Source organism: Dermochelys coriacea, chromosome 22 (genome assembly GCF_009764565.3).
Source record: "Dermochelys coriacea isolate rDerCor1 chromosome 22, rDerCor1.pri.v4, whole genome shotgun sequence".
NCBI classification, from domain to species: Eukaryota; Metazoa; Chordata; order Testudines; family Dermochelyidae; genus Dermochelys; species Dermochelys coriacea.
The window spans coordinates 12,950,258-12,977,141 of NC_050089.1; the positions used below are offsets into that span (position 1 = coordinate 12,950,258).

Here is a 26,884-nt window from a genome sequence, read left to right on the forward strand (position 1 = left end):
ATCTTGCCACTCTGACAAACCGGACTTTGTGATAAAAGGGCACTTAAATCTAAAATCACACCATATCTGGTTTCTCCCAGTTCTAGGAGACCAGCCACTTACCCCAGCTCAATTGATACTCCACATTTTATACCGAAGACAATGATGGCAGCCAAATTTATAGCTAATAAATCTTTAGTTAGTTTACTAAGAAAAAAGAATGAGTTATTGAGAAATTAAAGCAGGTAAAATATAACAGGTGAATCACAATTTGTAACTTCAAATGGTAGCAGTGGTGTAATAAATGGCCAGTTTCCCAAAAGTCTTTCAGGGCTACCCAGAATAACTCTGGGGATCTCAGTCTTCTTATTCAGCTATTCTGCCCTGTTAGAATCCAAACAGTCCAGAGATGAAGGATCTTTCTTTGGATCCATTCTTATATCTTCTCACAGAAGACAAGCTGACAGTCTCTCTACCAACATGGACTTTTCCTTTGACGACGATGAGTGAGGAATGCACTTAGTCTTTTGACTACAGGTCATCACACACAATGGCCATTCTGATAAAGTCCATCATTAGCATTCCACCAGGCTTCTTTGATGTCTGATGAGTTATTTAGTTACTGGGGTATTTATGCTTTAAATGTTTGCTATTACATTATAACAGGAACAGATAAGTTAAAACAATGTATGTAACATCCCTTTAGTTTTATAACGTTTAAACACCCAAAACACTAATCACTTTGATCTATACTAATCCATCAGTGAAATGACCTGAAAACACTCTAGCATGATCTGGTTGGCCAGTGTCACAGCATGTTGCAAAATAATGTTATTTAACAACAAACAGCAAAAATGCTCTCCATTTAACAATGAATTTAAATCAAAATTTGAACTAGGGAAATAAACACTGAATATTACATCTGTTAGGCTACTGCTTTGTCTTAGTAAATAGGAATAAATTATTAGCAAAGTTTGTTTTGGGGCAGGCAAATAGAATATAAAAATCCAACGGGATGGTATAAGGTGTATAATATGACCCAGTGGGTTCTGTTATGGTTATAGGGCAATACTCAATTGGCTGTATATCTGTTTCCTATTATGAATCCTGATCCTGAAAACGAAATAAATGGAAGATGAGTGCCTAAAACCCCAACACTGCATTGAAAATCTCAGTCCCATGTTCTGGGAAGGCAGGTGTGCGATAAGAACTGGGGTCTGTGGTAAGAAGGATATTGGTTGGGTTTTGATTTCATCCTTGGTTCATTATTTTCTTGGCTTGGCATGAGGAGCAGCTGCAGGTTCAAATGTTTTTTTAATGCAATTATTTTTAATTGATAGCAAAGACACCTAGAGTCAATAGATACTTTTGAAACTCTAGGGAGCAATCTTGGATCCATTGAAGTCAATAACAAAACTGCCATGGACTTCATGGCCAGAATTTCACCTATATCTTTTAGATCTAAAGAAATCAAGCAAATAAGATTCAGGCAAAAGAGATGGAAGCAGACAGGGCTAGTGAGGAGCTCTGACAATAGGTAAGCAGATAGAAAGGTGACACTATTGCTTAGTATGCAATAACGTATTCCTTTTACTGTGACCTAATACCCACCTTCCAAGCTTTATGGGCTCCTTGTTAATTCTTGACATGAACCTTGATTGTAAGCTCTCTGAGGCAGGTGTTGGCTTGTACTACGTACTTTCCTGCTAAACTCTGTTTTTTTCTATCTTGTCCTCCCACCCTTCTCCACTCTGTTGGTCTGTTCTGTTACATCCTGTCTGACTCCTAGCCTATGAACTCTCTGGGGCAGGGCTGTCTGCTTTGTCACATGGCTGCACAGTGCCTGTCATAATGGTGCTCTGATCCCTGACTGTAACCTCTGAACCCTGTGATATAAACAACAGAGGCTTACACAGAAAAAGTGAATTTGAAGAAGGAAAGGAAGGCAGTATATTCTTAGTAGAAGCTCCAAGCATAAGAAGCCTGTGGATGTGGAGGAAGGGTGTGGTTGAAATAAGAATCTTCCATAGGGGTGGAGGAAGAAGAGATCAGTCAGAAATTACAAATTCAACGGATAGGTCGTGTATCAGACTTTTCCATTCGTGATGTTGGCTGTGTTTTTATCGCCAGTCCTCTCTGGTCGGACTTCTGCCTTTTTGCATTATATGGCCAGACACACACGCCAAGTGATGTAGATTCAATATGTCATGAAGGGAGTTGCAATATTTCTGTCATTTCAGCTCCCCATGAGCTGCTTTTCTTTCTCTTGACATGCCTGGCAGGAGCAGCCTTTGCCAGCAGCTGTTCCCCCCCACCCCTCCAAAAAACAAATGATGGATGGAAAACTAAAAGCCCTTCTCCAGTAATGCTGCCAATGGAGTTACAAAGAGGAATGGATTTGGACTGGCAGACCCTTGAGCCATCAACAGATTCCAGACAAAATGAACTATTTGATTATGACGAATGTACTGGCAATATTTCACATAGATAAATGTAGTGTCTACTTATGCAGGACATAGTATATTGAGCAACAACCTGCTGTTCTTGTAACCAAATACTACAGACCTTGTCCCTCTTACTGCACTTTTCCTCTGACATATTTCCATGTTGAGGCCAGTAATGTCACACAATAGTGATTTCCCAACTGATAATCAGGGCAAGTTTCTGAACCAAGGGATAAGCTACAACATTTGGAGAAGAAACAGTAAATAGAGTTTCTGCCTCTTGATTCAGGAAGAGCAGAAATGCAGAATTCATCAGAGTGCATTGCTATCTGCAAGGAGTCTAATACTATCCACCTAGACACAGTGACAACAATGTATTAGTAGAATGGAAGCTTCTTGCATGCTAATGGGGAACAAGCCAAGGTCATTTACTGGGGAGCTATGAAAAGAGCATCTAGCAGGAAGGACCGAAAATGGGTTGGTAAAGACATATGGCTAGTCATCTCTGGTCCAGATTGTTGTTGACTGAAAGGTGTGATTGTCCTTGTGAAGCTGGTCAGTGGTCTCAGTCCACTCCACCAGACCCAATCCAGTGCCCACTGCAGTGCATGGAGAGTCTACCTTAGATTTCGTTTACGTTTTTTAACATCTAACCTTGATTGTGAGCTCCCTAGGGCCGGGATTGTTGTTTTATTACTTGTGTGTAAAATGCCTAGCAAAATGATGCCCTGATCCTATGCTGGGGTATTGTGTTACAAGTAATATGGCATTTTCCTGCGCACAATTTCTCTGGCCAAGTCCCTTTTCCTCTCTATATGGAGACCACTGATCACTGCATGACTTATAGGTTTTTCATTGTAAATAACTTTTCCTCCATCAGCACACGAAATTCCGTTTTCACCCATGCAATGTCTTTTTAATCAAGAGAAAAAACCTTTGAGAATGATCAGCACTGACCATGCAAATTGCAGTGAAACAGACAGCGGAAGATTTGCATTTAAACAAATCCCAAAGAATCTATTTCAGAGACATCATTAAATTGTGAAAAATATATTTCCGTCCAGCTCAAAGAGAACTTTATTAGTGGAGAATGAGCATTGACTTCTTTCTCAACTGGAAAGCTCCTGACGGTTCATTTTCAGAAAGCTTGCAGAGTCTGAAAGGGGGAAATTCACAGCAGCATTCAGAATGGAAACTGGTGAGTTTCATTGTCAAAACTTTCCAAAATATAAAATGTATATCTCACCGATGGTTAATTGAAATATCAACAGTAGAAAAGAAAACAGGGGAATGGGCACATTACTTGTTGTCTGAACTGAAGTAGAAAGGCAAAGAAAGGAATATGCCTTTAAATCGCTGTTTGGTATTTTCAATATTTCAGTATTTTAGCAATATTAACTAATATTTTAACTAAATACAATTTAGGATGCTTACTTAATTCATAATGCACTTTTTCAGAACTTACTGGAAAATTATAATAAATTCTGATCAAAGTTAGGTTCTCTCCTCTCTGCTGCCAGTTATTTCAGGTTTTTAATATCTCAGTGTCAGATCTAGCACACTGGCTCACTAAACTCAATGGGACTGATTATGTGAATTAGGGCTATCTAGGTGAGAAAAAGTTGCAGCACTGGGCCCTTATTTCGTAATTGATAAATTAGATAGGCCCTGATCCTGCAACGATTTAAGCACTTGTGTAACTTTACATATGTGAGAAGACCAATTGATTTCAAATAGGACTGCTACTCATCTGAGTAAAATTAAGCATTTGCAGAAGTGTTTGCAGGATCAAGGTCTTACTTTGTAAATAGAATCACTAATTTAAAAGAAGCTTTCACTATAACATTCATGTGCTTTGCTTCAGTGGTTCAGGGTTAGAGTGGGGTAAACAGGTTCACTTAAATAAGAATCAGTATGAAAATTGGCTTATTCTTTGAACTGAAGTTAATCCATCCCTGACTATAATTCCTTTGATTTTTACTTGAAATACAGTGACATCAGTCCTGTCACATCTGAGATATTGTTTATGTTAAGACAATAGTAAAGAAAAAATGTAAACATGTATATATGGACCAGAGGAACTAATGATACAAGTCAAATCAGTTAATGAGATTCTAGAATATTTGACGATAGAGCCTGCAAGTAATAATTGTTGTCTCTTTTTCAGGATGTGGAATTGGGGTAATGTATTATGGAAAGGGGCTCACAGTATATAGCTTGGCTTACATGGGTCATTCTAAAGTAAACGTACTGTTGTATGAGAGACGCCATCTAAAAGTAGCCACACAGTGATGACGAAGAGATAGCAACCGAATACCTAGAGCCCTGCAAATCTGGGATATTCGCTTTATAGCCACAGACCATATTTGTGGATCAGATTTAGATACAAATTTTGTATCCGCACAGGGCTCTTCTGATACCTAGCTCTGATACCTAGCTAGTGCTTTTCATCAATAGCTCTCAAAGAGCTTCATAATAATAAGAGATAGTTATTAATTTTTATATGCTACTTTTATCCGTAGATCTCAATGTGCTTTACAAAGGAGGTGAGCATCATCTTACAGATGTGGTAACAGAGACACAGAGAGGGGAAGTGACTTGCCCAAGGTCACCCAGCAGATCAGTGGCTAAGCCAGGAATAGAACCCACGTGTCCTGAGTCCCAATCCAATGCTCTACATGCTAGGAAACACTGCCTCTCCCCAGTGGTACTAATAATTATATTTACTTCACAACGGTGAGACAGTGTCATTATCCCCATTTGACCGATGGGGGAAAACCAAAATGCAGAAAGGTAAAGTAATTTCCCTACAGTCACACGATTAGTCAGTGTCTGAACCAGGAACAGAACCTACAGAATCCCAGAGCAGGGCCCCAGCCATGGGGCTATGCTACCTCCCACTATATCACACAACACTCCCATTCAATTGCCCCTGCAGCACAGATCATTTCCCCCCTCCCATTGAATCTTTCACCCAATTTCTTTTGCATCAACAGTTTGTAATGTGCCTTCTTGACCTCTTACAGGTCAAGTTTAGTCAGTACATAGAAAGACGGATCCATCCGGTCAGAGTGTGTGATCTAGTGACTATTCTGGTGGCGACTCTGCCACTGACATGCTGTATGACCTTGATCAAGTCATTTCACCTCCCCGTGCCTCAGTTCCCCCTGGTAAAATGGGATTCATGATGCCCCATCTTTGCAAGCCACTTTGAGATCCTGAGATGACGGTAGTGAATAGGAGCAAAGTAGAAGTAGCATTATAATACAGTTGAAAAAATCATTTGACTGCAGAAGTCAACTAGGTCCTGCATTCAATTCTAGAACATTGATAATTGCTTTACAGGTATTTAGAAATCTGTTTACAGAATTGCTTGGATTTAAGATCTGCTTCAATACATATTTGCTCTAATGGCACAAGATTAGCTCATTGTTGCAATTTATGTATATTTGTAGTTTGAGGATCAGTTTTTCATGCTGGCTTTGTCTTGTTAAACAAGTTTTCTGATACTGTCCAACCTAGCTTTATCCATTTGGTGTACCTGGAGCCTGAGATTGACATCCTGTAGGGCCTGAGTCCCATTTACCTAAGGCCCATTTATACAGCTCTGATAGTGCACAAGGTACACTGTCAGAGAGGTGTAAAGAGGACTTAGTGTAAATGAGAATCAGGTTCCAAGTCTTCTGTTGTATTTTGGCCTCATTTATTTAACATCCTAGATGCAATATTATATGTTTTAAAGAATGGTAGAAATTAGACATGGAACAGACTGAACAGTAGAGCTGGTTGGAAAATTGGGGGAGAAGGAGAGGTAGGGATCCTGTAGAAAATTTAAGCTTTTTGTAAAAAAAAAAAAAACAAAACCACAAGAATTTTTGGCCAAGAACCATTCAATTTTGGAGTTCCTTGAATTCTGATGAAAAAATAAAAAATATTTGAGGAAAGAAGACATATTTCACAAAAAAAAGTGTTTAGTCAAGACCCCATTTTTTATTGAAAAACGTTACAATGGAATTTTTTTAGCCTACCCTACAGAAAAGTGCATCTAATCCATCCTTCGTCTGCTAGGGCTTTTTCTGAAGTCTGTTTTTCAATATCTAATGCAGTAGGACTTTTTTGCTATTTCCCTGTTAAGCTTATTCAACAAACTAATTGATATCACTGCTAGAAAGTTGTTCTTAATTGTAGGCCAAATTCCGATCTCAGTGATACCAGTGTAAATCCAAGATAACGGTATATAAATCTGAAAGTGAATAGTTTTCTAAAACAGAAACCTGTAATTTGAACTGTTGTAAAGAATAACTCCTCTGGCCTCAATCCCAACTGTAGATATTAGTTTGCTCAATTATTTTCAGTAGTGATTCTGTTTTTTTATACCATCTTTTAGGAATTTTTGATGGCAGTTTTAAAAAATTATTGCTATTTTGGCAATCATCAAATATAAGACTATATTTTCCCTTAAGTTCCAATTCAAAAAGTTCATGCCTAACTTTAACCATGTGAATAGTCCCAGTGACGTTAATGAGTTGACTCACATGCTTAAAATTAGGCATGGCTTTGCTGAATCGGGGCCTGAATCCTTTATTTGGACTCAAACAGAAGGCACTTGAGTTAATTATTCTACTTGTCAAAACATATCAAGACGTGTCTATTCTATGTTATTTGGGCACTTCTATTAGAATTATTTTATTAATACAGAATTGTTAATTTAACGTTTAGAGGCATATGTATAGAGGTGGAAAACTCTAAGTGCAAGTACTGTTATGTATATATTGTCCACTTTTGATGTAGTGCCTTGGCATATGATCTGTAATGTGGATGCATCGTATGCATTAGCTGTTTTATTTTAAAGTTAAACAACTCAAAAGTTTATAATTAAATATTTAAACTTCCTAAAAATACTCCTAAGCAATCAATTTTACATGTATACACACAGACACGCATGTAAAATTTTGCTTGCTCGTTTGTTTTTTTAGCAAACCTTGTTTTCATAGCTTCTTGATTAGAAGCCCAAACATATTTTTATTACAACTAAGACACTTTAGAAATAATTTGCTTATAAAATAACTATGCCCAGGCTCAGAATTTGTGCTTCAGACCAATGCAGCAGAAAATATCCTTAATCATAGGGGTTTATAGCAGAAATAACAAAAGCCTATTCACTGGGACCCTGAATCAATACCTAGTGGAGTCAATGGAAAGACTCAATACGTGGATAAGTCAGACTCAGTCAGCGGGAAGACAGCTGTGCTAGGGGGACTCAGAAGATGTGAGTGTTATTCCCAGCTCTGACCTGCTTTGTGACCTTTTACAAGTCACTTCACCTCTCTGCTTCCCCTCCCACCTTTTGTCTATTTACCTGTAAACACTTCAGGGCAGGGCTGATCTCTTATTCTTTGTTTGTACAGCACCTAGCACAATGGAGCCCCAATCTTGGCTGGGGCCACAGACACAATTTGATTAAAAATAAATAATCACAATAATATAAACAATGCCCTGTCAAAGAGAATTTTAGACACTCTGTGATCCATGGCCAACACAAAGACCCGATACCACGAAAGCCTCAAATTTCACCCTATGTAAGTTTCTATGAGTTTAAATACACCTGTGGATAACAATATTGTAGGTATTAAAATGATAAAGTGAGCCAGAATGATGAAAAGCATAGATGTAGCGAAGTAAATAAAAATTTTAAAGAGATCAGATACTTCCTCTCTGGTACGTTTGTGTTTGCTTTCTGTCCGAAAACACAGATCTTTTTGTTTTCCAAAGGATTAACTCAAACATCAACTTCCCATTTGTAATATTTGAATAAAAGCCTTTTTTTTAAACTCCTCACTGCTTTCCACAGCTGTGAGCTCTTTACATGGGCAGACTCCAATGGAGAGGATAAAAGAGTCACCTTCTGTATTGTACCCTGCTACATCACTGGGCTCATTTACAGTCAAAATACCCAAACAAATGGAAAGTTTTGCAGAGATGTACTCAGAAAAAACCAAACAGATATGCCTCTCCAAAACTCAGACAGAGTGAAATTCCCTCCTGTGCAGGCTTCCCTGGGACTTAAGTGTTGCCTAGTTGATAAATCACTGGACTGGGACTCAGGAGTCCTGGGTTCTAGTCTCAGCTCTGGTACTGGCCTTCTGAGCAACCCTTAGCAAGTCATTTTGCTACTCTGTGCCTCAGTTTCCCCATCTGTAAAATGGAGCTAATGTAGTTTCCTGCTTTGTAAAGCTCTCTGAGACCCACTGCTGAAAAGTACTATATAAGAGCGAAGTATTTATTAATTATTATTGTTGTTATTATTATTATTATTAAGTGGTTCATAGGCCTTGCATTGGCTCTCTGCACAAGGGCAAATTTCATCCTTAAAGAACAGCTTTGTCTAACTTAACCCAAAGTCTCTGATTAAATCTTATCACTGCCACCCACTTTCAGTTCCTTTGAAGAACAGACTATTTTCTACCAAGTCAACTTGCTGTTTCATCTTGATCTGTTCAAGAGAAATATTTGGTTTAGATTAAAACAAGTAATTAAGTAAAAAGGTCTTGCTTGGTTTCAGAGTAGCAGCTGTGTTAGTCTGTATTCGCAAAAAGAAAAGGAGTACTTGTGGCACCTTAGAGACTAACAAATATATTAGAGCATAAGCTTTCGTGAGCTACAGCTCACTTCATCGGATGCTTGCTTGAAATTATTTGCTTTTCTAACCAATCAGATATGCTGGGCCAAGTTACAACCTGCCAATCCAAAGAATAACATAATATAAAAGGCAAAGTTCTCTGCGCCTTCAAATTGGTGTTGCTCCCTTGACTTTAACGGAGTTGCACGGATTTAAACCCATGGGGAATAATTTATTTCTTATAGGTTTATAGAACAATAAAAAATGCCCATACATAAACCTCTGGGTGACCCAAACACTTCAACTTAAATGTTCAAATGGGTGATGACCACCCAAATATCAATTAGCTCAGCTAGCTGATAAATCAAAACAACAAAAGTGCCCCGTTAGCCCCACCCCCAGAGACACACACACAGCCTCCCCACAAACCCTGTCAAATAAACGGATTTTGCAACATGCCCAGAAGGTCACCAAGTTTTGGACCAATGAGGGTGGAGAACAAGTTCCAGAGTCCTGGGATCCTCACCCCCCACCCCCTCCCCTCCAATCATATTGCTTAGCTCTCATCTAGCATGTTTGATCTTTCTCTTTTAAAGCACTTTGCAAATAAAGGTCATTTTCATGATCCCCATTTTACAAATAGGGAAACTGATGTACAGGGAGGGACATGAATTGGCCATGGTCATTCAGCAGGGCAGTGGCAGGTCTCCCGAGTCCCAGTCCAGTATCCTATCATCTATAATATATCCTTCTCTTTTATAATGATGGGCATCACTTTCGCTGACCACAGCTGTGGCAGTATGTCAAGGGAAGAGAGGCTTCTCTCAGGTACACAGAACTCATACCCAGTGTTGGTCAGTTTTTTTTAAAATGAACTAATAATAGAATCTTAAATATATACCAAACAAACCACTTTTTTCATTATGCAAGGCAACATACTGCACAGTATAGACTTCTACCGCTTGAACCAAAGGAGTAACACTGTAGCAGTAGTAGCTGTTATCTGCCAGTAAACCAGCCACTAGAGAAGGATACAATACCCACTCTGTCAGTGGGGTTACACTTTTTAGATATTAGTTACTATTAATTGATGTTATCAAGATCTTTAAACTATCTGGATTTTATTGAATGCAAATGACAGTTATTCATTGTAAGAAGATAGTAAAAATTTAGTTAAAACAGTGGTGAGTGTTAGCAAAAAATGAGGTTACTACCTCTTTACTAAATCTGCCTAATTGTTCTTTATCTCATTGTTGTGTAATTCCATTGTCATTTGGGCTAGTGATTTCAAACGTGTTTTAATCTGTTTTGGTGGGTAGGGTCTGAAAATGATTTCAGGGCAGAATTAGTATGATTGAGGCAACTCTTGAGATTACCACATGATTTATAATTTAAAAAAACAACCTTAAACTTTTTTACAGACGTAACATTTTGTGAGTGGTATTAACAAAGATGCATCAGAAAATTACATGAGGATATGGAAAAACCACAGCTTATTGTCCCTAGAAAATCCCACATTCTCTATATATGAAGGCCGCAAAAATGAAAGATGGAAATTAATGAGCTCTATATGTAGCAGCTGCAGAATAAAGCCCACACTGACTCCTCTGACCGCAGATTCTCTCTGACATTGAAGGATAAGGCTAAGACTAGTGGTCTGAGCACAAGACTAGGAGACAGGAACTCCTTGACTTCTCAAACAGCCCATCCCTAGGGAACAACTCCTTGTTTTAATGGAATTTGCTCTGCCTAAATGAGACTCAGAATTAATAATTATTTTACTTTTGCATTGGGATGGTGCTTTTCACCTGCTTTCCACACAAGCAATCAATGGCAGTGCTTGTACTAGAACCCATACCTCCTGATTAGTTCCCTGTCTGGTAGACCATGCTGCCTACTGAAACAGAGAGTGGGCTTGAGAAACTAGTTCCTCGTTATCTAGAGTTCAGCACAGTTTAATCAAAAGCATTGTAATGAGAATGTATTTTAGCTGGACCATTTGGGTTTGGAGTTTTTTGTCCGTGTTCACAGTCAGATAGGAGTTTCACCAGACAGTTTCTACTGAGATGAATGGAAGCCGTATGGCTAACTCCCCTTAGTTAACTTTGAAAATCTTAACCACTGTTTGTAAGTCACTTATGATCCCCTAGTCACTGCTTGGGTAACACAGGCTAGAGAATTTCACCCACTGATTCCTGCAGCAGAGAGAATTAGTCTTTCTCCCTGCACAGTGGCCATCATCACACCCAATAACTTCTTAATAAACAAGACCATAAGGCAGGGACTGTCTTTTTGTTCTGTGTTTGTACAGTCCCTAGTACAATGGAGTCCTGATCCACAAGTGGGATTCGTAAGAACTATTGCAATACAAATAATAAATAATAATCTTTTAGGCATACATCCCATCTTGATTTAAAGACACTTGGCAATTTGGCTATCCTTACCTTGGTAAGCTATTCCATTTATTCTACTTACTGTCTGAATTCTACTAACATATGCTCCCTTTGTTTAGTTCCTACAGACTACGCGGGCAAACGAGTTTACCAAGGAGTGAGAGTAAAACAAACAGTCAAAGATCTCCTTGCTGAAAAACGATCAAGACAGACCAGCAGCTCCCGATTCAGCGTGAGTCATGTTTTAAACAGAAATGTCATTGTACATAATCCTCTTGCTTTAAGAGGATTTGCACTGAGCACAATGTACCTGCAACACCAAAGTTTCACAAAGTTTTGTCCTTAGGCAGCCTTCTTGGTATAGGAGTTTAAAACAAGGATTAAGAGCCAGGAGGATCTTTCAGGAGTTTAACGTAAGATGAGCTACTGTGGGATGTCAGAAACCACCACTGTCAAGGCAAAAAGCAGGAATATTTGTGCAATTAGGGTCTGATCCAAAGATCTAATTAATTTTTCATGTCAATGAAACCCTGTGAGCTTTGAATCCTAGGAGGCACAAATCTCACCCACTTTAACTAAGCTGATAACAATAAATTTCCAGTGCCTTTCACACACTTTATGTTATGGCCTTCAAGAAGAGATTAATTTACCATCATCTATGTCTGACCAAATCAACTTGGTAAAAATAAATGTCCGACCCCAAACGTTATACACCCTACAAGTTCTGTTTGGGGAAGGGGGTGTTTTATATTAATAGGAAGAGATAGAGAATCAGCTTGCTGAGGATCCAAAGGCAGAAAACAAAAAAGGGGCATTAACTTTCCCAGTGGAAATTCTATAACTGGGCAGCTGTAATGCAATAGGCTTGGAAATTGCTGAATTTTACAGAAACCGAGAATAGCCTCACATGACAAAGCACTGAAGCAACCTATTACTTTTCTTTTACTCTTCCTAACCTGATTTATAGCAAAGACATTTGGTTCCCTTGGGAAGTCAGGGAACATCCTATGCTAGGAACCACTCTGTTCTGTTCTATGCAATGCTATATATGTTTTTATACCATGCTTATCTGAGCACCTTCCAGCAGTGCATTGAGCAACGTGATTGCACACCTATCAGGTGTGGTTTGTTCTCTTATCCTCTCCCAAGAGGGAAAAGCATGTGGGAAAAATGTTTTGTTTTGGTTGGCTGTTGTTATTACATATACCTTTTGCTATATGTTTATATACTAGAGAAGGTAAGGTCGAAGAAATGCACCTTGCATTTGGACTGGAAAGTGGCGAGGTTTGTGATAATCTTTAGTTTCTGGGGGAGTCCTCAGGCTTGGACCATCCCCGGAAAAGGTTTTGTTTCCCGCACTCTGCAAATACTGAAATAAGTAGCCTAACAGCTTGATACAGTGCCAGAATTCTCACTGACTACCTGGATATGCAGCCATCTCCCTGAATGGGATGCTAATCGTAAAAGATAATGTGACAAAGAATTGCTGACCACTGGAGATATTGAACAGCTCAGAATTTAAATTTAATCTCCCCTTTTGGAATTTCTGTGTCTACGTACAAGTTAGACATGTCATATGTATGCACTAAAAGATTTCCAAAAGCGATTAACAGCTTGAGATCCCTTAAAGGGGCTTGATTTTCAGAAGGTAGTTGCTCAGCATTTTCTGAAAATCAGACCCTTTTAAGGTGTCCCACATTGGGCACCCAAAAACAGAAGCTCACTCGTCACTTCTGATAATCTTGGTTATACTTACTAAAGGAGAAACTCTACAGATCAGGGAAGAACTAATTAGAAGAAACAGCAGACTCTGTCTTAACCCAGCTAAACTCCTGTCTCTTCTGAATAACTTCTTAGCTGAGATTCAGTCACTAGTGTCTACCTCAAATTCTATATCCTGGACTTGAGCTCTTCAAATTCCTCTTGAGGGTTATCTGTGGCAGAAAGCACTTGAATACCCTTTTGAAGGCACTGAGTTCAGTGGCTCTTGGCCAGTTTGCATCAGCAAAGCATCTGACTAAGTAATCTGTAACATAAGCAACTGCAGCACCTCTTGCTGCAAAGACTTTTCCATTTTTCTTCCATTTTAAACAAAATGAATCCAGAGCTACACTTAAGATGCTCCAAATGTGATTATCAATCACTGTCACTCATGCATTATTTATGGAGCTGACATTATACATGCTGATTATACATGGGCATGGATCCATTATTTCATGCACTGCAAGTCAGCAATAGACTCAGGGGCAGATTCTCCATTCAGACACAATGTGTTTGTGTCAGTTTAACTCCACTGACTTCGGCATAAAACTGGCATCAAGCCCTTCGTGTTTAACCCTTTAGAATACACTCTGGGAATCATCCCATGCGACCAAGTCTCTGGCACTAATTTAAGCATGTAACGCAATGTCAGGCTACATTTTGCCTTTCTTAATTCTATCCAATTACTCTTAGTTATACTCCTGTTCAGAACCCCAGATAATTTCCATGGCATTTAGAGTCTTGGAATAGTTGGACTTTATATTCTTCAGATAGCTCCTGCCCTCCCAAAGATACACACTTAGGCTGAGATTTTGAAAAATGATTAATTCCCATTGGGTGAAGTCCTGGCTTCACTGAACTCAATGGCAGTTTTGCCATTGTTTTCAGTGGATCCAGGATCCCATGCAAAGTGCCTAAATTTCCTTGAGTGACTTTGCAAATCTTAGCCTCGCTAGTCTCTTAGCCACACAGATTTATCTCATTTTCATGTTTCACGATAAGTCACATCATCCAGCCCCTGATAAATTTTGTTTCTCTTTTCTGAACTACCAGAAAGACACAAGTGAGCTGTAGCTCACGAAAGCTTATGCTCTAATAAATTTGTTAGTCTCTAAGATGCCACAAGTACTCCTTTTCTTTTTTCAGAAAGACACTGACAACTTGAAGACGATACAGTCTCCAGAACAGGACACAGTATTCCAGCTGTAATCACATCTGATATGATGACTGTGTTGGTAAACTGTTCCCTGGAGGCATTTGCTATTTGTATTACGGTTATGTGATTGGTCACCTTAGTCAAGTGGCATTATTTCTCATTCCTGACTGGCTGGGTATAATTGTGACAGATGAGGATGGTAATGTATTATCAAATCACTGAGCCTTTGATTTTCTCAGGGTATGGTGGAAGCAGTTTGTGGAATTAGGAGCAGAATGAGGGACATTTTAGAGCATTTGAAACTTTTTTTTTCTTTTCCAAGCCTTTTGAGTCAGGTTTTCACTGTTAGCAAAATTAGGCAGCAAACAGATTTTAAATTAATTTTCTCTCCGTCACATTTGCATCCATTAGCTGCATGTGGCAAAAAACAAACAAACAAAAATTCAGACCATAAATTACGTAAAATAAGAATTTGCCACACAAAACATTCCAGCTTATAAGACTTGACATAAAGGCCCAAAATGCATAAGAGCATGCACACCTTTGTGCACACCTGACTTGCATAAGTGCATTGGGCACATGCACTTTTGTGCATGCCAAACTCAGGCAATGGCTTTTGTGCAGGCCTGACTTGTGCAAAGGCACGAGGCATGTTCGCTTTGAAAAACCAAATGAAACTTCAGACAATGATTCAGGACTGTCATGCTTTATCCACTCTTCACTCTTGAATAAACAGATGCCCCTCTACTCTGTACTTAGATGCTATGACGGTGGGTATTCTAGGAAGCTCTATGCTAGATAGATAGGCCAGTATTGTAAATGTTTCCTCCCGCCTTATTTGCCTTGTTTGTTTTGTATGCAAAAGCAGAACAGTTTGTGTGTATGTAGATAATACAAAATTACATAATATAATATTATGGAATCTGAGTGAACAGTAGGTGAGTGAGCACAATAATGTTTATTTATGATGCAGTGTAATTACATTGCACTGTTTGCATGGATCTGATCTTTGCTCAGAAATCAGTAAACCCTTCCTTAGCCAACGAAAGCTCATGGTCACAGATGCGTGCTCCCAGGCTGTCCTGATCATTGTCAGAAAGATTAGCTAATAGTCTGTTGAGTGACATTAAAACTGTCACCATTCTGCAATAGTAGGTCTTTTATTCTCCAAATGATATAAAATAAATTTGCATTGTGATGATATACAGGTGATTTGCATTTTGATTTCCCACGAATTGCTGTGCCATGTTATCATTTCTTCTGATCTATCTGGGTGATTGGGAAGGAGGAGGCAGAGAGAGCAAGTGTTCCTCTCTGGAAAAAAAAAAAAAAAAGAGGGACACCTAGTAAATAAATAAATACCACCTAGTTCTTATATAACACTTTTCATCCATAGATCTCAAAGTGCTTTACAAAGACAGGTCAGTATCATAGTCTTCATTTTACAGATGGGAAAACTGAGGCACAGCGAGGTAAAATGACTTGCCTGAGGTCACTCAGGAGGCCAGTGGCGGAGCCAGGAATAGAATTCAGGTCTTCTGAGTCCCAGTCCAGAACTCTATCCACTAGGTAGCACTCCAATGATACATGTTCTCGCTACCCAAAGATGGATCTCCACAAAGGACAGACCCTCTAGCAGAGATTTGCTAAATACTAGAGCTAGCTGAAGTTGTTTCATCAAAATGATTTAAATGGAAAAAAATGCACTGAAATTGTATATTTTAGTTGAAATTTTCTGGTTTTTCAACAAACCCCCAAGAAAAAAAAATCGGATAAAAATTTAAAGTGTTCAATCTGAAAAACAGTTCTGGGTATTTTTGCAGTTAAAAAACAAATTCATGAGACATTTAGGGAAGGAAAAAAAACAACTCCCTCCATCACACTTTTTAAAATTTCTTGCAAGAAACAATTGGCATTTTTGACCAGCTCCACTAGGGGTGAGAAGGGCCTTGCAGCTTTGTTAAGTTCTGCTGAGGGTTTTATGAACAGTGAGCTGACCTGCCTCGTTAGCAGGACAACCAGATCTCCTGCAGGAGAAAGCATCACTATTATTGTTATTGAATTAGGCCCCGATCCTGCAACTGGATCCATGTGGTTGGATCTACTGAAATCAGGATCAGCCCATGCAGATACAGTTGCATAACCAAGGTCCATCTGTTTATTGTTTGTGCAGGATCCTCCTTCCCCGCTCCCCCGCCCCACCACACACTCTGCTCTCCCCTCAATGGATGGAGTGTGGCTTGTTTCATAATGCAAGCTAGCCATGTTGCTGAATAATGATGGTAAACTGAAACAGCAGCAGTGCTCTATGCACTTTCTTTCGCAGCTCACAGGAAGCATTGCGTAGTAATGTAAATCACTGGAGAACAGGGCCCATACCAAGATTATTAATGGCTTTATAAACTATAGCCCTGGTGATGTTAAACAGACTCACTGATTTATACCAACTCCTGCTGTGTGAAAGATACAGTTACCATAATCCTGCAGTGCTGAAAAGAAATAATGCAGGGAGGAAATAGACAAATGAGTTTAAAATAATCTGAGCCACTCACCACCTGATAAGGAAACGCAGAATGAAATCCAAAGTTTAAACCCAGGCAAATATGTCAGCGTCTGTTCTGATTAATTGCCAGGGAGAATATGCTACAATGTCCATTCCAAGAGGAGTTAACATCCAAAACCAAGTTAAGCAATTGGTGCTATTTGCCAGCTCTCTGGAGCAGTCAATGAGATCAATCGGCTGAGACAATCTGCAGCATATGGAATTACAGCTCAAACTGGGATTTTTAACTATAAAAATAAAAAAATCTGCAGGGCTCACGTATGCCAATATTCCAAGGTGTTTTACATTAGAAATCAGAAGACTAACATGTACTAAGCCCACTTGCCCCAAGAGACCCTCTCTCTCCACAGGATACTGCCCTAGAGGGGATAAACCCAGGCCCCCACACCATATAAAAGTCAACACGTTCTGTATCAGAGTCCCTTTCCCTGGGACCTCTGTCCCAACCCCACAAGGTTTGACATAACCCACATTTGCTGAGCTCCCAAGCACTCCGCAAAGCTGCCATTGATGCAGGGCGAAGGCATTGGAGAGTGGTACAGAACTTCTTCCTGGGAGGAATGGGGGTATTAAACTGTATAGGTCACATGACTGGTGCTTAACTAATAAGGGGGCCAGGTGGGAAGCAGCAGTGCTGCTTTGGACTGTTTTGTAACGCCAGTCCAATTGTTTTACTGAAGTATAAGGGCACCCTGAGCTTTGGCTGGGCATGTTGGTGTGGAGTTTCTCTTAAATCGAGATCATAGGAATGAATGGAGGCGAGATCTCTAGCCCATGCAGGTAGAAAAGTAACAGAGGGTATCAGCATGCTGAATATTCTCAGCATATTACAGTTCCTAATGCTCATGCTGAATGTCTGAGTGTCCATCCCACTAAGCGCATTTGCAGCGTTTACTCAAATGCCTTCGTAAAATGGCATTTTTAAATTTTAAACTACTTGCGGTGGGTGGTCTAATGATGGCCCAGTGCAGTTTAAAGCAACTGATTCAAAGCTTAGCAGAAGTCTCTTACCTTAAATTTCAAAGTGCTTGTTTATTAGTGTAGAAACATTTTTTATTTCTATTTCTTATGTACAAGAGGGCAAAACAGTCATTTTACTAGTGAAAATGTAAAATAAGGGTGAAACGAGGGGGAATCTGGGGCCCCCCAGGCCCCCACCTTGGCCCCATACCAGATGATGGATGGGCAGCCTTGGTCAAAATTAAGTTAGTGGTGTTGTGGCTCCATACACTGGATTGCAACATAACTGACTTAAATTTGGCCTGTCCATCCTGTCATGATGGAGGGGAGGCTAGGCCAAATTTGCATGAGTGGCATTGTGACTTGGGACATGGGGTCGCAACGCTACTCAGATTTGAAGCGGCCAGATATATAACTTGGGCCCCCTCCTTAGCAAAATTCTGGTTGCATTCCTGGTAACAAACCCTACCATGGGATATGAGCTGGTTTTTGAACCTGGGTCCTATGGTACAAAAGAAGGGAGTGCTATCACACGAGTTAAAGGAGTTTCTGGCAGACTGCTTTTTGCACCATAAAACTTGACCGCATTGTCTAAAATGCAAGATCTCAGTAAACCTGGAACTCTCTCTCGCTCTCTTGGATTACAAAAAAGTTTCCTGCCTGCCAAAAAATACATACCATCCAGAGTCAGGCATCTGTTGAACTGGAGGAGATAACACAAGACTTCAGCTAGTGGCCAGGGTTTACTGCTAAATTGGCAGCAGTACGAGAGAGTTTTGAGGCAAACTTGTATGTTTAATAGCACCCTAGCTTGGTGCTGAAGGCTAGGCTGTAATTAGAAGAGTGACTGTGTGCATTTGCTGACTAGTGACTCAGACATGCTTGTCCTGGCCCCATGCGATTGGTGTCTTGTTCCATGCAATGCAGTAGAGGAGCAGGGGGCAGTTAATAGTCACAAAATTACGACTATCCCTGCCTCTTGGCTCTTTCTTCTCCCAACCCCTGGCTGGCCCTTAGTTCCTTTCAAGCGCTGTCTCTACAGCAGCTGCATTTCTCCCCTACCTGTTACTGCTTCTTTCCCAGTCTGATGGAAAGGTATCCCTCATTTTCTGGGCTAGAACTCTCCTGAAACTGGTCTCTCCATTTCATTTGCCAACTGGACCCTTAGTCTTAAACCCACCCTTACTCACCTGAGTAATCTTTCCTCACATAAACAGTCCCAGTAAACTCTGTAGGACTATATCAGAACAAACAAGAATTGCTCGACTAAATCAGACCAGGGCTCCATCCTGTCTCCTGCAGTGGCTGGTACCAGCTCCTTTAGAAGAAGATGCCAGAAACCCTGCAGTTATAGGATAACCTGACCCCATGGAAAGTTTCTGCCTCTGCCCTCAATAGCTCGATGTTGGTTTAAGCCTGTAGCAGGAGGCTTTATATCCTAGAGAAAGATTACTCAGGGTACGTACATGCAGAGAGAAGGATGTCTGAATAAGATTTGCATGGTCAAGTTCTAACCTGATATAATATAGTGCGTTCTCTTTGACAAAGCTCATCAGGATTCACTGGCCAGGATTTTCACAAGTGGCTCATAATCTGGGGTGCCCAGCCAGACCCCCTTTAGGGAGGCTGATTTTCACAGGTTGGTGCTCAGCACTTAGTGAAAATCCAGACCCTTTAAAGGGACAGAAGTCGGGCCCCTCAAATACTGACAAAGCTAAAATCATTTCTCTCTTGTTGACATCCTAGCCATTGCTTTTACTTTGTGATTTAAACTATTTTATGTCTAAAACAAGAAACACTCCAGATTGACTAGGTAGGAGCAGTAAAAGGGCGGGGGGGACAACAGCTGATTCACTTCTTTTCTCTGTTTTCAATATATTCCCCAAAGCAGTCCTGAACAAGTCGGGTAAATTCTGTAAAATACTCTCCCATAAAACTCCCTGTGCAGTCCTGCCAGTAGGATACTCTTTCCTCAAATCTGTTATCATCTTTGCAGACTGGATCACCTGTTAGTTCGAATGAGCTCATTTTCATGAGGGAGCCCATAGGCAGCTGTGAAATTACCATGTTAGCTAAAGGAAGTCTTAACACTGGCAAATTTAATTCAAATATAAACCTCTAAATTTGGTTGCCTGGCATGGCAGGAACCTCCTGTTTGCTCTATGCAAACTGAAAATTGTATCCTGTACCACCTTACAGGGTCAAAAGCAGTGGAATAGTTAAAAATCTCTCTTGGTGGGGTTGTTTTGTTTTGTTTTAAAATAGGGTTTAGAAGTTGGGAGAAAGACCTCAGTACAAAATATTTGTGTCAGTGCTCACAGCAATGGGCATTTGAGCTTTTCCATATAGAGAAAGCTGCCTGTTACATGTTATGCAGAAATCTGCTCACGCAGTTGTAGTAGCAGCATTTGTATGATGCACTGGAGGTAATCTGAAATGGAGAGCTGAAGTATGAAATATTCAGGGCTTGCTTGACCTCCGCTGAACTTCAAGTGCCAGATGATATATTTTTCACATTGTGTTCCAACTGCGCTGAAGGAGTAGTAGTTAGGTGTTCGGAGGTGCCACTCATTTCATTTGCAAAGAGGGTCCAAACAGGTGGCCCAGTTCAGCATCTCGAAGAAGTGAATGGAGAACTCTGTAAGACCAATGGTCCAGCTAGCCCAGTAGCCAGTCTTCTAACAGTGGCCAGTTCCAAATGCTACAGAGGGAATGAACAGAACAGGGATGTCGAGTGATCCATCCCATCATACAGTCCCAGCTTCTGGCAGTTGGAGGTTTAGGGCTACCTGGAGCATGGGTCAAATAATTCTCATTTGGGCCGTATTTTATGGAAACTCAAGACTAAGAAAATGCAGCTTCCTAAACTCATAGAAATGACAGTAGAAATGGCTCTGAGCAAGGTATATTTACTGCTAATAGGAATTAGAATTGGGATTCCAAGGAGGCAAGATCCCCCTGGAGCAAAGTGATGCATAGTGATTCAGAGCACAATATTAATAGAATGGCTAAATCTCTCAGCTGGATAATAAAACTGGTATTCAGTGTTTTGCTTTCTACGTTAAGCGAAAACTCATGGCCAGAATAACAAACAAATAATGTTTAGTGAAAAATAAAATAACTGTTGCAAAACTTTAACATTCTAGAATGCATTTGCATCAATATTTTACCTGATCTTTGAAAAACTAAAACATGTATTTAAAAAGAAGCATTGGCCCTGCATGTGAGCACTCAGTTCATGGGTCAGATTCTCTGCCCCCACTTAAATCATCCCATGCTCTGTGACTGGAGCTGCAGGGAAGCTCCTGGCTGCAATGCACAGAGCTCTGCCCCCCATTTGTTCTCCTCTGCCCACTTCTCTGCAGGAGGGGAGCACGCAGGCCTCTGTTAATTGGATAGTTACATGGTTAACAGACTGCTACCATGGTTGATTTTTAACTGAATTCATACACACATAGGCCCCGATCATGTAGTCAGATCCCTGTGGATGATCCCTGCACTCTTATGGAACCCCACTGGGTCTCTGCACAGGTGTAAGAATTCATCCCTGTGGATCCAATTACAGTATCAGGACTATCATGTCATAAATCCTGTGGCTTTTCACAACCTAATGTTCGCTGATTAATCTGCCACAGCTTATACCTCTCCTTCCACCACCACCACCCCTTTACTTCCATTTGCTGATATTGGTGCCTTTTAATTCTGCCTCAGGTGAAACAATAAAACTGGGAAAATGACCAGGCTCACATCGCAAGCACTATAGATGGTTGATCTGTTAATGACTTCCATAGAAGGAGTGTGTGATTAGAATACGCAACTGAAACTCTGCTACAAATCCATAAATATTCCCCCCTATTCTTTGTGCAGGACAACACCACCCAGTGCATGTGCAATGACTCACCTTCAGAGATCATCAGTGGGGTTTGAACTCCAGACCCTTAGTCCCAAAGCACAGACCTGTTGGGATAACTGGTCCTACAAATTTGCCTGAATTGTGAGCTCAGCTGTGAGAAGCGAGTGAAAGTTCATAAAGTGTCACAATAACCATTAATAATAAAAGTTGAGAGGAAAAGTTACAAAAGGGAGACAGACTGAATTAGCGCAAACAGAAAGGCCTCCTGATATAATTCAAGGACTGTTTTAAGATCATGCTTGGTAAACGAGACAGCATCAGACCAAAAAATCAATGAACCATAATTGGTGTGCCAGAAATTAGGTCTATTGATGGACAAAATAATGACAGGACAGGCTATTCTGCCCATCATTTCCCTTTGGAGTCGTTAAAGAAAGATTTCGGGGAGAAAAAATTGGCTACTGGTGTGTGCTTCAACATTATGGCTGCCACCCCCCACCGTCTTCTGGGACCATGGCCCTACATCATCCTGATCCTGAGGATGCCCATTATCATCATCAAACTGCCCAGACTGGGCCACAGAGATGGACCCAGATGACGCTGCTACCTCCATCAGCTCCAGCTAAATCCTGAACCTTGTTTAAAACTGTTCAATGTTGGACAGTAACTGGGGCATGTTAACAACTTTGACTTTTTAGGCTCCTTTATTCCATCTAAATTGATACAACAGAGCTTGACTCCTTGAGCTAAATGAGCAATTCCATTAGCTGGTAGCAGCAGTTGGTTGTTATCCACTAGCAGACCAGCCACTAGAGGGGGACATGACATACACTTTGCCAGTGTGGTACATATATAGAGCCTGGCTTTCCTTTGTACTGCCCACATAGAGTAATTTACATCTGTGCAGAGTAGGTGTGAAATGCTACAAATCAGAACAATAACAATTTATACCCCCTTTCCACTGATATATATGACTGTGATGGTGCAGGGTTATGGAGTATTAGGCACAATTTTTAACACAGAGGATCCTGGACACTGAATCATTTGGGGCTGACTCTCACATGAAGGCTACTTTACACCACTCTGACTGTGTAAAGGAACTTTAATGTAAATGAGTATCAAGCCCAGTTATCTTGATTTTCCTGCCATTATCAGCATTTGTCTGAGCGCTCTGACATCTCTTCCTAGCCTCCATCTGCTAATACTTTCTCTCTCCAGACCTTGCAATCTTGTGCCTAATTGCTTCTTATTCGTAGCTTCACTGAGATTCCAAAACTACATTGAAATGATGCAAAACCCACTTCCAAGCTACACATTTACACTCTGGCTTGCAGAAGAAAACACTTTCAATGTCTCTTTATTTTTTAGGGCAGTGCCAGCACCCCTCCGTCTCCATTTGTCCAAATGTCAGGTGAGTATTTTCACTAAATCATACATGACTTTAGTGTCGGCAATCCAGTGCCATTTCTGTCTCATTCTTCCTGTGAAGGACCTTGAAAATACTACCACGAAGATCTGTAGTGGTGCCACCCAACATTCAGAGAGGAGAATCACTGAAGGATTAACTCAGAAGTATCCTAATGACATTCAATCCCTTCCCTGAAGTTCCAAGGGAAGGGAGAGAAGGTGAACTGACTCCAAGAGGGGAAGGACAGTCTTGAAGTTAAGGCACTGAGTTGAAACTCAGGAGAACAAAGCTCAGTTTCTGTCTGTATCCAACGCCTTATATGACCTTAGACAAATCACTTACATTGCTCTGTGCCTCAGTTTCCCTTCTGTAAAATGCAGAGAATACTACTTCCTTTGTCCATCTTTTCTAGTTACACTGCAAGCTCTTTGGGGCAGTAGCTGTCTCTCACTCTCAGTGGCATTGGCCATTGGTGGAAGACAGGATTCTGGGCTAGATGGACCATTGGTCTGACCCAGAATGGCCGTTCTTACGTTTGTAGGATGCCTAGCACAATGGGGCTCTGATCTCAGCTGGGATCTCTAGGTGCTATTATAATGTGAAGAACAATGCTGGGATGCACTCTTCACACGTTATTACACAAGCAGAGACGAAAGCATATTTGCCTAAGGGAGATACTTCCCTAGTGCTAATGGCCCAGGAGGAGCCAGCAGTTCTGCTGAGAGATGCCTCCTGAGCGTGGACATGGGGTTGCCGCTAATGTACAGCCTCACACAGCTCCACATTGTAGTAGAAACTGCGGTTTCCCATTGGGATACATGGGGAAAGTTCAAAAGCTGGTATGGTTCATTTCAGGGGGGCATGGTAGATGGATCGATGGGAGCTGGGGGGCAGATGGTTAACCCCCCCATCTCCCACACACAAGGTATGAGAGGGGAACAGAAGGGGAGGAAAAGTTGGGGAAGGGCAGAGGCCAAAACAGCTGGTCCCTAGCCCATGGGCAGAGCAGTTCAGTGCAGAGCATCCCAACAAAGGCCCCAATTCAGCAAAACATGATTTACTTTGCTGAATAGACATTGACCTAAACACATACGTTTGTGCTTTGCTGAATCAGACAATGCTGGGTTTGCTGAGGTTTAATTGGTACCTGAATTGGGCTTACCTGAGTCTATGGGAGATGGGTTTCTGGATTTTCAATAAAGAGAGTTTGTCAAGTTCTGGTACGACACACCCCAAGACTGAGAGAAAGAGAAAGGCCATGCTGTGATTTGGGTTGATAATTTTGTAATTTCATAGAGTTTAAGGCCAGAAGGGACCATTAGATAATCTAGTCTGACCTCCTGTATATCACAGGCCATTAAATTTCACTCAGTTACCACCATATTGAGTCCCATAATTCGGGATAAACTAAAGCATTTCAGTCCTAGGAGACTAAACTGGTGTGTGCCACAAGCAGAGAACAGAAGAAACTGAGGTGTGACCAATGCCCGAGCCCCCTGCAATAGCAGGGAAATGATTAGGTGAGATCTTCCGAGAAGATCCTAGCTTGTGATCCGTGCCCCATGCTGCAGAGGAAGGTGAAAAAAAAAACAAGGGCCCTGTAATGACCATGGGGGTAAAAACCTGCCATGTGTGGACACTTGTTTAACAACAGGATTCTCTCCTGCCCTGGGAAGTGGGCAGATGTTTGTTACAGATGGAGGGGAGAGTTCTGTGGGTTTCAGCTCTGTTGATTTGCCCAATGAATTTTGACTCAGTGAATGGTGACTTTGACATGACCTTTCATTGGTATGACTTCCATCTTTCTCGCCAGCAGGCTCCACGGCCATGTCTGGTTACTATGGAGTTAGGAGACCATTCATGTCTGATTTGGATTTCCACAACACTAAGCCGCTTTCAAATGATGTTTATGCTTCATCCCTGGGGGCAAAGTCCTTTCCATGTGACTCCTCTGCCATTCAAGGGTACCCGCCGCTAGTGGACCCCTGTTTCACCGAGGACTATCGTTCTGCTGCTGTAACACCCAGCACTAGCTCCCTTTTCAGCACCTCCTCGCTGCCCCCGCTCCTGCCGCCCTTCCCCAGTGACTCAGCACATTTCTTAATAGTGAGTCTGTATACTGATCTGAATGTAGTATCCAGGGTTAAATGGTGGGTTGGATTGTGCGGAGGATGCACCACATCTGGAGGCCTGGTACTAGAGCAGATGGAGCCTTGGTCTGATCCATTATGACCATTCCTATGCTGCTGTGTTCCTGTCTCCTGCTGCCTAGCGAAGCCTCCCTGGCTGTCCCATTGGGACCTGTCAGTTCTGCTTGTGGGTTGGTGGGAGGAGAGTTGATTGGAAGTGTCACAAAGTTCTCCTGCCCCTACCACCCCAAGGAGCAAGAACCAAGCTCAGTCCCACACCCACAGCTCCGGCATGGCATGTATCTGTATGCTCCACCCTCCCTCTTCAGACCCCCACTGGAATGATAACTAAGGCCTTGATCTAGCCGAGCACTTATGGATATGCTTAATTCCAATTGACTTCACTGGGACTACTCGTGGGCTTACAGTTAAAGTGCTTTGCTGGATCAGGGCCTAAGACAATCATGTCTGATCTGGAACTGGGTGCAATGTAGTTTACTTGTGCCATAAATTCTGGCTCTGTTTTCCTTAATCACTTTTTACAAACTCTGCTAGTGTCGCAGGGCAACACAGAGCTCACTGTGTGTGGCCTAGGTTAGAAAGCAGGAATAGCTTAGCTTGATAAACTCGGAAGCTAGAAGACCCAGTAGATTAGGTGTTTGTGTCTTTTTGCTCTGGAACATGGCATTATTCTCAAAGATCTCCCTCACCCTCTTTTCAACAGAGAGACTCCTGGGAGCAGGCCATGCCCGACAGCCTCAACCAAGCAGATGCCGTGTGCTCAGATTTCCTACAAACCTTGCCCACAACTACCGACTGCCTCACCTCTCACGAGACTGGAAGCACTTCCCAGTATAGAAGCTCGAGCTGGAGTTCTGCCATCCCAGGAGCCCAGTCCTACCCTTTGCATGCTTTTGAAGATGTCCACTACATACCCAGTTACCCTGCCACCTCATCCTATTCCTTTTCACCATTTATGGCTGTAACAAATGACCTACCTCCCAAGACACTCCACCTCTCATCAGAGGAACCCTTAGATACAACCTCCCTTCATGACAACTCCTCTTGGGCAAAAGAGGATGGGAGTCCAGTCTGGGGGACACATGAATACCGAAGAACTTATTGAGGAAAGCTCACAGTTGGTGACAAATTAGAATTAACCTTCACTCAGACAGCTGAATTGATTGTAGGATATTTCCCTATAGTTAATCACTGAGGACAGTGATAACATACTTGGAGGCAAAAATGCTAAGAAGAATTTCAGATGAAGGAAATATTCATTTCTAAAATCAGCACATTACTTAATGCTCTGTTTAACAATGTAATTGTCAGGGTTACTGTGTAGCTTGTAGAAAACGGTCTCAATCCAATGCCCAAGGAAAGTTAATGTAAAACGTCCAATGACTTCAGTGGTCTTTGGATCAGTCCCAGTTCGGAAAGCAACCTTAAGAAACAGGACCTCACCTTTTTAGCTGATAAACCGAGTCTATTTAAACAACCTTAGAAGATTTGTAGAAAGTGACTCTACAAAAAGATAATTATGGAGGAGAAGGATGCAAGCCTTTTCAAATAATTTAAGTTCTGTATAGTGATATCTTACTATATACCACATACATGTA

At 41.1% G+C, this 26,884-nt stretch overlaps 1 protein-coding gene across 1 annotated transcript; it reads left to right on the forward strand.

Annotated features, from left to right (window-relative positions):
* Positions 1–459: 459 nt before the first annotated feature.
* On the forward strand, positions 460–26,884 carry C22H11orf53 (chromosome 22 C11orf53 homolog). The gene is made up of 5 exons (XM_043500760.1): positions 460–485; positions 11,436–11,667; positions 23,097–23,139; positions 24,953–25,242; positions 25,990–26,884. The coding sequence occupies exons 1-5, from the start codon at positions 460–462 to the stop codon at positions 26,389–26,391; spliced, it is 993 nt and encodes a 330-aa protein (XP_043356695.1). The 3' UTR covers positions 26,392–26,884.